This window comes from Staurois parvus, unplaced genomic scaffold (genome assembly GCF_062004578.1).
Source record: "Staurois parvus isolate SC_StPar_1 unplaced genomic scaffold, SC_StPar_1.0 ptg000709l, whole genome shotgun sequence".
Lineage (NCBI taxonomy): Eukaryota > Metazoa > Chordata > Amphibia > Anura > Ranidae > Staurois > Staurois parvus.
This window is the reverse complement of record NW_028318505.1, coordinates 857,085-869,273: the sequence shown is the minus strand read 5'-3', so window position 1 is coordinate 869,273 and position 12,189 is coordinate 857,085. Positions and strand designations below refer to the sequence as shown.

Sequence of the window (12,189 nt, the reverse complement as noted above, 5' to 3'; positions counted from 1 at the left end):
GGACCCTACATTGCACCCCAGGATTCTTTGGTAATCTTCAGATTTCATAAAGCCATGCACACAGTCAAGACACCCAGTACCTGAAGCAGCAAAGCAATCCTAAAACATCAGTGACCCCCCACCATGTGTGACTGTATTATTTTCTTTATAGGCCTCATTTCTTTTTTTGAAATCAGTAGAATTTACCAAAAAGCTGCAATTTGTTTCGTCTGTCCACAGCACATTCTCCCAAAAGGATTTTGGCTTCCTCAGGTACGTTTTGGCAAACTCCAGTCTGGCTTTATGTTTCTGTGTCAGCAATGGGGTCCTCCTGGGTCTCCTACCTTAGTGTCCCTTTTCATTCAGATGGTGACGTATAGTGCGAGCGGACACAGTTTTACCCTGTACAGCCTGAATTTGTCTGGATGTTGATCAAGGTTCTTTATCCACCATTCGAACAACCCTTCGTTGCAATCTTTGATCAATTTTTCTCTTTTGTCCACGTCCAGGGAGATTAGCTACAGTGCCATGGGCTGTAAACTTCTTGACAATGTTGCACAAAGTGGACACAGGAACATTAAGATCTGTTAATTGATACAGGTGAATTTAATTACAAATTACAGGAGCATCACTAACTTGGAATGCAATTATTTCTTACAATTTTGAGAAGGTGCCAATAATTTTGTACAGTCCATTTTTGGGGTTTTGCATGGAATGTGTCAGATTTGGCTTTTTATTTCTCCACTTTTTTGTGTCATACCAATACAAACAAGATAAACATTACCTGACAGAAATGCAGGGGTGCCAATATTTTTGGCCATGCTTGTACATGTCTAGGGGTGGGAATGGGGATGTTTAAATTTTCTGTTTATCTTATTCCATTATTTTTTAACATCACTTGTCCAGTTGTGAGCTTGTTTTAACCCTTTTCATGGTACCTGTCATTTTGTATGGCTCTATTCGCGCCGTACCCGCACCAAAAAGGTGCAGGACCCTTTTTTGGTTCGCACTAGAATCGGATCGTTTAGGTATTCACACCTATGCGATCCGATTCTGCACATTGCACCGCGTTTTGCCGACCAATTTCGGGGTGTTAACATACACACCCGCATCGGTTTGTATGAACGGGGTGCGATTGTGATGCGGTGTGGAATTCGCACAGAAAACGCTGCAAATTCCGCACCGCATCAGTGTGAACCAGAGCTTACTACCCCATGGCTACCCAAGTCAAAGCAGCCTAAGAAACTTTCATTGAACAGGTTGATGTCATTTTTGCTTTTGCCCATAGTTCCACAGACAAATCTTTTGTGGGCACTACAGATATACTAAGAAAGTAAGACTTCAGATCTCTGGCTACTTACCCCCGGCCCAGAATTCCCTTCCGGAAACTTTTCCCCAGGAGATAGCAGAAGAAAGGTAGGGAGTGATAAAGCTCCATCTGCTTGTAGTTTAACGCAAAGCAAAACGCCAGCGAGCCCAGCGCATCCCATCCACGGGAGAGAGCGATGACTGCCCACAGCCCCAAACCCAGACTCACAGAATTATATGTGTGTTCGTGTTAAGGGCAACAGAGGCATTCTTCATAGGAAAAAAAAATATTGTATTTATAGGACCCTAAAAAGAAAAAAGTAACTCCAGATTGTGACACAAAATTGTTCAGTAAAATAGTGCAGTGGAAATGTTTCCTAAAAAAGCAAAGAGAATCCCCCCTCAATCCAAACTAAGGGCTCATTCATTCCATGTGCGTTGCGCTGCATTTATTAGCACCGATCAACGCAGGCTCAAACGCAATAAATGTTCTCTATATGCCAAAACATACAGTACAGGTATGTTACATGAAAATTAAGCCTGTCTGAATTTTTACATTTCACAACACACAACACACCGCAGCCCGCTGTTGTGCATAGAGTTGAATTAAGCTTCATTTTGTGAATTTTGGAATTCAAGCTTAACATTACTTATTCTTAAAAATGTTCCCGTCCTCACACTAAATCATCTATTAAGAGCGATCTCTGAAATCAGGGAAATGAATATCTTACAGCTCTATTTGGGAACCATGGGATCATTCTCCCTTTACTGGATTGAGATGTCTCTTTGCTGAATATATGGGGCTGTCTCTTTGCTGGATTGGGATATCTCTTTGCTCTAGTGGGAGTGAGCGGACCCTGTGGAATGTTAGTGGTCAAGCCCAGGCCTAAAGCAGTATGGGGCCCCAAAATTGCTGATGGCTGCCCTGCTTAGTGGATGACTACTCAGGTCATTTTCGATCTATTTGGGAACCACGGGATCATTCTCCCTTTGGTACTCTTCCTTCCTTTCCCCCTCTCTCCCCCCCCCCCCCCATCCTTATATAGCTCAGACACCTCTTTACTTACCAAAGCTCTGACAACTAATGTAACCCAACAATGTGCAGGTTTATGGCGTTTTGTGTTTTTGTATTGTACATCATTTTACCATGCTATCTGTCTCTTTGCTGAATTGGAATATCTCTTTGCTCTAGTGGGAGTGGGTGGGCCCTGTGGAATGTTAGTGGTCAGGCCCGGGCCTAAAGCAGTATAAAGGGGCCCCAAAATTTCTGATGGCTGCCCTGCTTAGGGGTGTTCACAATTAAGCTGGCAATACACTGTAAGATGTTTAAAGCTAAATAAGAGAAATCACCAAATTCCCCCATCAGTGCTAAACAGCATGGATGGACAAATCTCTCCTGCCAGCTATTGTATTCATTCAGTCGGCACCCATGGCTGTCAGAATATCCAAACAGTGCCTATATCTAATTGGATGCAGCCGTTGTTCAGATGACAATTTTTGTTGGGTCAGGGGGGGAAGATGCCTACAGGACCAGCCATGGCTCAAATTAGGACTGGTTCATCAGGAAGAAGTTGAAATATGCTCCGTGTATTGGCGGCTGTAGAATAGGGTATTACTGAAGTCTGGATATTAAAGCAAAATTCTAAGCTAATCCTAAGTAGTCCTAAATATGATCCCTCCCAACGCCTATGCTGGATAACCTGTGTGAGTAAGATGTATATAGTTACCTAATTTTCAGGCCTCTCCCGTGATCTGGCTCCCCAGACTGTGTCAGACAGTGGTAGCTGCAGGAGAGAGGAGGGAGCACCAATGACGGATGGGCCATAGGAAGCCAAAGAGCGATGTCACCACTACAGACTGCCCCTAACCAGACTGTACCAGCCATTGCCAAATGCTCTCTCCTCTCCCCTGCAGCTGCTGCTGGCTGACAAAGGGGTTCATGTAAAAGGACGAGAGCGACTTGAAAATAGGCAAGTGTATACAGATTAGCCAGCATAAGTGTTAGGAGGGGGGAGGGAGCGTATTTAAGACCATTTAGGATTATTCTGGAATTCTACTTTAAGGTGCAAATCCAACTAGAATTTTTATTATAGAGTTCAGAAGAACTGAGAACCCTTTTTGGGTTTTACGGTTATCCGGTGTTACAGATTTCCCTTCACCTACTAGGTGGGGGTAACAAAGGTGTCACCAAACAAAAACTCTGGGAAAACATGCAACAAAGACATAGACAAAAATACTGTATAGTAATAAATAACTATATAAAATGCATTTAAAAAGCACATTCAGTTTTAAGGCCATTATTTGCTGGCAAACATTTTATTAAAGGGTTGCAGTGCAAGCGCAATCTGACCGCCCTCAGGCATCTGCCTTCATGCACTTCTTCCCTCAATGCAAAAGAGTGGCTCAACCAAACATCCTGGTGTGACCTATATGGCGGGAGAAGGCTCTAACCCCCGGTTCACATATGTGCGGGTGGTGCCGCTGCAGATCTGAACGAAAATCCGTGCAGCCGCACCACCCGCACAGAGAAATGCGGACCCGTGGGCGGGTGCCATTAGTTCTAATGGTACGCCGCCCGCACTGGAAAACGCAACCGTGCTGAGAACCGAGGTTCCCGTGCGGACTGCGTTGTTAGAAGAAGTGCAGGGACTTCTTTCCCTGCATGTCACGGGCGTGGGAGTCCATTCAAATGAATGGGCTCTCGTGTCCGTGCAAAACGCGGCCCACATGGCCGCATATATGTGAACCGGGGGTAACATACAAGTCCAAGAGTAGCTTATCCAGGGAGCGATCATAAAATGTTTTTAAACTAATCTGTTCAGTATTTTTGCCAACAGCTTAGACTATCAGTGTTTGCAGCAACCTCAGACATCAACCAATCAGAAAACCAACTTTCAGCTACACAGAGTCTACATATTTGTAATGGCATATTTATTATAAAATGTAAACTCTGACTGGTTGCTGTAGGTTACTGCACTTCTAAGCAATTAGCCTCGGTTCACACTAAATGCGTCTTTCAAAGTCGCCGGTCAATGCGATTTCATGTGCGGCTTCATGCACAGATGTCAATGCAAGTTGCACATGAAATCGCCAAAATTACTGCAAGAACCTTCTTCAAATGTGGCACAAATAGGGTGCAACTTGTCATGCACTTCTGAACTGTCAAATCGCATTGGTGTGAACGGGGGGGCTCAAGGTTGAAAACGCACTTTTTTTGGTAAAATCAGAGCCATTTCTATTGTAAATTCATAATGCAAAGATTTTACGGTGATTGGAAAAGCAGGGGATACATCATGGATTGAACCCTTATATGAAAAGGAACAATTCATATACATGCAATTGAAGGATATTGAAAATGCCCGTAGTCTATGAGGATAAGGCCGGGATAGAGCAAAATGCACATCAGGGATGCCATCTGAAACGAAGAAAATAAAAAAATTAATCTTCCACAAAGTTTTTAGGATAAACTTTAGAGGTCAAAAAGCATGAACTCTCCAATTCATTTTCTAGTATAGTGCATTTTCAGCGAGCATTGAAGTGCTTACCTTGAAGACTTTTTTTTTTTACATGACTTTCACATTTGTACATGTTTGCTCTTCCACATTTCACTTATAGGCAGGGGCAGACTGACCATTTGGAAACTCGGGCACTGCCCGAGGGCCGGGGTCAGTAGGGGGCCCCATGAGATGCCCCTGGTACCTTTTTCATAGGCTTTTTTGAGTTTGGGCAAGGACACAGGGGCCCCATGATCCCCTATTGCCCGGGGGCCCCATGAGTTGTCAGTCCACCCCTGCTTATAGGGGTTATTTACTAAAAATGGAGAGTGCAAAATCTGATGCAGCTCTGCATAGAAGCCAATCAGCTTCCAAGTTTTAGCCCTGGTTCACATATATGAGGCCGTGTGGGCCGCGTTTTGCACGGGCACGAGAGCCCATTTATTTGAATGGGCTCCAGTGCCCCGTAACACGCAGGGAAGAAGTCCCTGCACTTCCTCTGAAAACGCAGCCCATACAGGAACCTCGGTTCACAGCACGGTTGCGTTTTTCAGTGCGGGCGGCGTGCTATTAGAAGTAATGGCACCCACCCGCGGGTCCGCATTCCTCTGTGCGGGTGGTGCGGCTGCGTGGATTTTCGTGCGGATCCGTAGCGGCACCACCTGCACATATGTGAACGTAGGGTTATTGTCTAAGCTTCATTGAACGAACTGAAGTTAGAAGCTGATTGGTTACTATGCACAGCTGCACCAGATTCTGAGTGCAACAGTTTAAGGCCCTCATACGGGCGTTCCTTTTTTGTCATCAGTTCAGTCACATTTTTTCAAAGAAAAAGCGGATCAGTTTTTACATCCTTTATCAATGCAAAAACTGACCGTATGTCCGTTTACATCCATTTTTCATCCGTTCTGTGTTTTTGTTTTTTTACATAAGAAAATAAAAATAGGGCTTTCTTCCGTTCAAAAAAAAAAAACCACATGTTAACAGATGTGGACATTTACAGATGTAAACAGATGATCGTCCGCTTACATCTGCTAGTCCATAGAAATACATGGGTATTAAATGGACGGATGAAAAACAAACATACATGTGAAAGGACTGTTAGTAAAATCTTCTTAGGAGTTTATTTACTAAAGCTGGAGTGCGCAAAATCAGGCTCACTTCTGCATAGAAACCAATCCGCTTCCAGGTGTTATTGGCAAAGCTTAATTGAACAAGCTGAAGTTAGAAGCTGATTGGTTTCTATGCAGAAGTGAGACTGATTTTACACTCTCCAACTTTAGTAAATAAACCCCAAAGTGTCAATAAACCTACAAATTATTTCTGCATTAAACACTTTTCTACCAGGGCAATTTCTACATTTTTGCACATGTTAAAATCTGCAATATTTTCTAGAAATTATGGTAAACCCCGAATAATATATTTTTTGAAAGCTGAGGTCCCGTAGAATGAAATACAGGCATACCTCGGTTTACTAATTTAATTCGTTCTGCGGGACTTTTCGTATTGTGAAAAATTCGTAAACCAAAAACGCGGTTTCCCATAGAGGTTAGAAAACAGTAAAAAAAAAAAAAAAAAAAGTCTTTTATCTGTTCAAAACTCTTTATAAAGTGCACTTTAAAGGCATAAATACTGTACAGGGACATGATTAAAAAAAATTAATACATGCATTGAAAACCAATTAATCCGTTTCGGAGGTCAGACAAAAGTCAAAAAAAGTTTTATCGGTTCAAAACTCTTTATAAAGTGCACTTTAAAGGCATAGTACTGTACAGGGACATGATTAAAAAAAAATTCATAAATGCATTGAAAACCAATTAATCTGTTCGTATTGCGAAAAAAATTCATAAACCGAGGCATTATTTTCAATGGATTTTCATTCGTAAACCGAAAATTACGTTAACCAAGGCGTTCGTAAACCGAAGTACGTCTGTAGTGGAGGTTGCAATTTTTTTTACGTTGCACAATATTTACGCAACTCACTCCCAGCACATAAAGTTAAAACCCACCCCTTTGTTGCCGCACATATGTGATAGGTGGTCGTGAAAGTGTTAAAGGCTTTGACAAAGTTGTTTGAAGCTGATTAAAATAATTAAAATGCTTTGTAAAAGTTTGATGTACACTCTGATCTTATACAAGCTGTAGCCTTTAAATACAAGGCCTCATAATGTGAGTTCTACTCCCTAATGACAACTAATGATCCCTAATAGCTGAATAAATGTCTGCAGAAACTACCCATATCTGCCAACACCAGCTCCTGCAAAATACTGGTTACAGTCTTCACAGCTCTAAAGGACATTTTCTGAAAAATACTTCTTTTCTTTCAGAAAGACATCCCCTCCTGTATTTTGTAGGGATGTTAAGGTGAATTCCACTAAATTTTATAAATGGGTCATTGAAATGAGGTCTCCCTTACTAGCTCTCCTCCAGACAGAAGCAGGCTATGCAAAGTGGCCTGGACATGTATTTGCCTGACCCCAGACTCTTTGCAGGTTATACCAAAGTGTTGCCCAGCCAGTTGGAAGATAGAATCCTAACAGGATGTTCTGGGTTTGGTCAAGAACTTCCTTTTAGTTGGGATTCCTAACATGGATGCTGGGAGAACTTCCAAGGGGGCATCACTAGCTCATATGGGAGATCCAAGATGCTCCTTACTGACACTCCGGAAAGGCAAATTCCAAAGTGCTAACTGTCACTGATTATTTTGGCACAGCAATAGTCCATGAGGAGGTTTCAAGCCAGCTTTATGACCGCTTTTTCTTAGTTATTTGTCTCTTTGGGGTTTATTTACTAAAGCTGGAGAGTCCAAAATCAGACTCACTTCTGCATAGAAACCAATCAGCTTCCAGGTTTCATTGCCAAAGCTTCATTGAACAAGCTGAGGTTAGAAGCTGATTGGTTTCTATGCAGAAGGGAGTCTGATTTTGGACTCTCCAGTTTTAGTAAATAAACCCCTTTGAGTCTACAAAAGTCCTTATCTATTTTTTTTTTAACCCTGGAGGAGGAGGAGTGTTTTTGGCCACTGAAATGCATTGGCTGTTTTGTGATCACATTTTTAACAAACAAAAACATCTTAAAATCATCCTTTAGATTGTAAGCTCCACGAGCAGGGCCCTCCTATTCCTTCTATACTGAAATGTATTGTAATTGTACCGTCTCACTTATATTGTAAAGCGCTGAGCAAACTGTTGGCGCTATATAAATCCTATATAATAATAATAATAATAATATTTGCACGCGTGTTCAAGAGAGCAATTTTAACTCCTCACGGGGTAGTTTTGCAGGCCGATGATGCTCCATAAATATCTTTCCTCTGTTTCAGACAGCAGCAGGAGATGCCAGGCTGAGTGGGGGACTCTGCTACATATTTTCTGATCCTGCTCCAAACTGGAGCAATTCTGGAAGGAGATGCCAGGGGGAGTGGGGGACTTCTTGGGCAATTCTGGAAGGAGATGCGTAGAATTGCGCAAACATTTACCGATTATATCCTTCCAGAGGACCCAGCTTTTTACCTCTCTTTCATGTTTCTACCATACCCCAAAAAACGTACAAACCATGTTTACTCGCAGATGGATGCACACATGTTCCGTGGATCCCCGTGCAGGTAGTTCCATTGATGTCAGTTGGGTCGCGGTGGCTGCAAGGACACAGCCACTGCTCCCAATCTGACATTTGCGTCGGTGAGTGTCCCGAACTCGACAAAGTGTTGAGCACAGTATGGTTCTGCTTGGAAAGTTGTAAGACAGCTAATAAACTTAGCACTGTGCTTTGGTATTGTGAGGGGAAACTGAACACTTAGGCTTGGTTCACATATGTGCGGGTGGTGCCGCTGCGGATCCACACGAAAATCAGTGCAGCCGCACCACCCGCACAGAGGAATGCAGACCCGCGGGCAGGTGCCATTAGTTCTAATGGCGCGCCGCACGCACTGGAAAACGCAACCGTACTGGGAACCGAGGTTAATGTGTGTGCTGCGTTTTCAGAAGAAGTGCGGGGACTTCTTTCCCTGCATGTCACGGGGCATGGGAGTCCATTCAAATGAATGGGCACTCCTGCCCTTGCAAAACGCGGCCCGCAGGAACGCGGATATGTGAACCAGGACTAAACGGAATCCCACACAGACATAGGATGAACATACAAACTCAATGCACACACAGCCCTCTTGAGAAATTAACCAAGGACTCTGATGCTACAATGCTAAACACAGTGCTAAACAGCAAGGAATATCAGTTATACGTCTCCCACTAGGTGAGGGCAACACAGAATGTTCAGTCAACACTTACTCTTCTCTTGGGAGTTTCTTGTAGATAGGAACAATACAGGATAACCGCAGGGATGTAAATGAGCAAGTCAGCCACTAGAACTGGAAGAGAAAGATAGAAAATGATATATGGATGCTTCGCTTCGAAGTGTGCACTGAACAAATCCACTAAGATTTCTCATCACACATGCAGAACTAACTAGATATTTAAAAGAGAAGTTTTTTTTATCATACTCACCTAGGTGGATGCAGCATTGATCTGTTGCTGCAACCTTCCCCCGCCACTTCTAAGACTGAGAACTGAGCGAACAAACAACGCTGATCACTCAGTTCTCAGCCTTCACGGAGCAGAGAGCCGGTGACTGGCAGTCACCGGCTCTCTGCTCTGCTCTCCCAGCACTAACTGGAGAGAGAGGCTGAGCCAGCTGCCAGTCCAGGCTACTGGGGGTATCCTGACCTTAAAGTCGGGATCCTTCCGCAGCCTGGACCAGCTGAGTGACATCAGCTGAGTGCTTCAGCCTCCTGTCAGCTGAAAACAAATCACAGGAGTGTAGAACAAACTGCACTCCTATGATCCACAGGACAAGCAAAGCCAAATGAGCTTTGGTTATACTTCTCCTTTAGACTTACATACAAACAATCATGAACACCTGCCAATCATACCTGAATGAGCTTATTAAGCAATTTAAATTTGAAAACTATAGGTATTACTATAGATCCACCCCCTCCCTTCCCTTGCAAATATACCAGCCTCCACTCTACTTGGATGACATCCCACAAGATTTTAGACTATCTGTGGGGACTTGTACCCATTCAGTCAAATAAGCATTTGTGAGGTCAGGTACTGACGTTGGATGAGAAGTCCTGGCTCCCAAATGGTGTTTCAATTAATCTCAAAGGTGTTCAATGGGGTTGAGATCAGGGCTCTGAGCAGACCACTGGAGTTCCTCTATAGCAAACCATGTCTTTATGGAGCTGGCTTTGGGCACAGTCAAGCAGGGACAGAAAAGGGCCTCACCCAACACAAGGTTAGAAAAGAACAAATGTCTAAAATGTCTTTGTAGGATTACTCCTCTTGTCCTGATGACCATTATCACACAGACCATTATCACATTATGCTCTACCCAAAAAAAAATTGACTAGAGGTACTTAAAGACTTAAGAAAAAAAAAAAAAAAGGAGAGAGCTGCTGGTAAGTATAGCATTAATGATGTTTAACTGCTTCCTGACCGCTCTATAGCAGAACTACTGCTACAGGGCAGCAGGGCTGTTCAAAATCACATATATATATATATATATATATATATATATATATATATATATATATATATATATATATATATATATATATATATACAGTGGGGATCGAAAGTTTGGGCAACCCAGCTAAAAATTTGTATTAATGTGCATCAAGAAGCCAAGGAAAGATGGAAAAATCTCCAAAAGGCATCAAATTACAGATTAGACATTCTTATAATATGTCAACAAAAGTTAGATTTTATTTCCATCATTTACACTTTCAAAATAACAGAAAACAAAAAAATGGCGTCTGCAAAAGTTTGGGCACCCTGCAGAATTTATAGCATGCACTGCCCCCTTTGCCAAGCTGAGACCTGCCAGTGTCATGGATTTTTCTCAATCATCATCTGGGAAGACCAGGTGATGTCAATCTCAAAGGTTTTAAATGCCCAGACTCATCTGACCTTGCCCCAACAATCAGCACCATGGGTTCTTCTAAACAGTTGTCTAGAAAACTGAAACTGAAAATAGTTGACGCTCACAAAGCTGGAGAAGGCTATAAGAAGATAGCAAAGCGTTTTCAGATGTCAATATCCTCTGTTCGGAATGTAATTAAGAAATGGCAGTCATCAGGAACAATGGAAGTTAAAGCAAGATCTGGAAGACCAAGAAAAATATCAGACAGAACAGCTCGCAGGATTGTGAGAAAAACAATTCAAAACCCACGTTTGACTGCACGATCCCTCCAGAAAGATCTGGCAGACACTGGAGTTGTGGTACACTATTCCACTATAAAGAGATACTTGTACAAATATGGTCTTCATGGAAGAGTCATCAGAAGAAAACCTCTTCTACGTCCTCACCACAAAAATCATTGTTTGAACTTTGCAAATGAACATATAGACAAGCCTGATGCATTTTGGAAACAAGTTCTGTGGACCGATGAGGTTAAAATGGAACTTTTTGGCTGGAATGAGCAAAGGTACGTTTGGAGAAGAAGGGGCACAGAATTTAATGAAAAGAACCTCTGTCCAACTGTTAAGCATGGGGTTGGATCAATCATGCTTTGGGGTTGTGTTGCAGCCAGTGGCACAGAGAACATCTCGCGAGTAGAAGGAAAAATGGATTCAATAAAATTTCAGCAAATTTTGGATGGTAACTTGATGCCATCTGTGAAAAAGCTGAAGTTAAAGAGAGGATGGCTTCTACAAATGGATAATGATCCTAAACACACCTCAAAATCCACGGGGGATTACATCAAGAGGCGTAAACTGAAGGTTTTGCCATGGCCTTCACAATCTCCTGACCTCAACATAATTGAAAATCTATGGATAGACCTTAAAAGAGCAGTGCGTGACAGACAGCCCAGAAATCTCAAAGAACTGGAAGACTTTTGTAAGGAAGAATGGGCAAAGAAACCTCAAACAAGAATTGAAAGACTCTTGGCTAGCTACAAAAAGCGTTTACAAGCTGTGATACTTGCCAAAGGGGGCAGTACAAGATATTAACTCTGCAGGGTGCCCAAACTTTTGCAGACGCCATTTTTTTGTTTTCTGTTATTTTGAAAGTGTAAATGATGGAAATAAAATCTAACTTTTGTTGACATATTATAAGAATGTCTAATCTGTAATTTGATGCCTTTTGGAGATTTTTCCATCTTTCCTTGGCTTCTTTATGCACATTAATACAAATTTTTAGCTGGGGTGCCCAAACTTTCGATCCCCACTGTATATATATACACACACACAAACACACACACGTGTGATTTTGCATTTCCGGCTAGCGGGCGCGCAAGCCGCCCTACCCGCACCACCATTGGTGGCTACAGCTGCCGATCGTCGGGTCCTGGCCGGAGATTCCCCGCCGGCACCTGGCGATTGCTGAGGAACACTGACAGGGGAGAGGTCTG

The 12,189-nt window shown here is 42.7% G+C and overlaps 1 protein-coding gene across 1 annotated transcript in view; it reads right to left on the bottom strand.

The window, feature by feature from the left end:
- ALG6 (ALG6 alpha-1,3-glucosyltransferase) overlaps window positions 1-12,189 on the bottom strand; it is an 84,148-nt gene that overhangs the window by 45,785 nt on the left and 26,174 nt on the right. The window contains exons 5-7 of the mRNA XM_089653381.1: window positions 9,065-9,144; window positions 4,638-4,702; window positions 1,341-1,526 (exon numbers count right to left, since the gene is read on the bottom strand). Coding sequence (XP_089509507.1) covers window positions 1,341-1,526; window positions 4,638-4,702; window positions 9,065-9,144 — 331 coding nt within the window. The remainder of the gene's footprint in view (window positions 1-1,340; window positions 1,527-4,637; window positions 4,703-9,064; window positions 9,145-12,189) is intronic.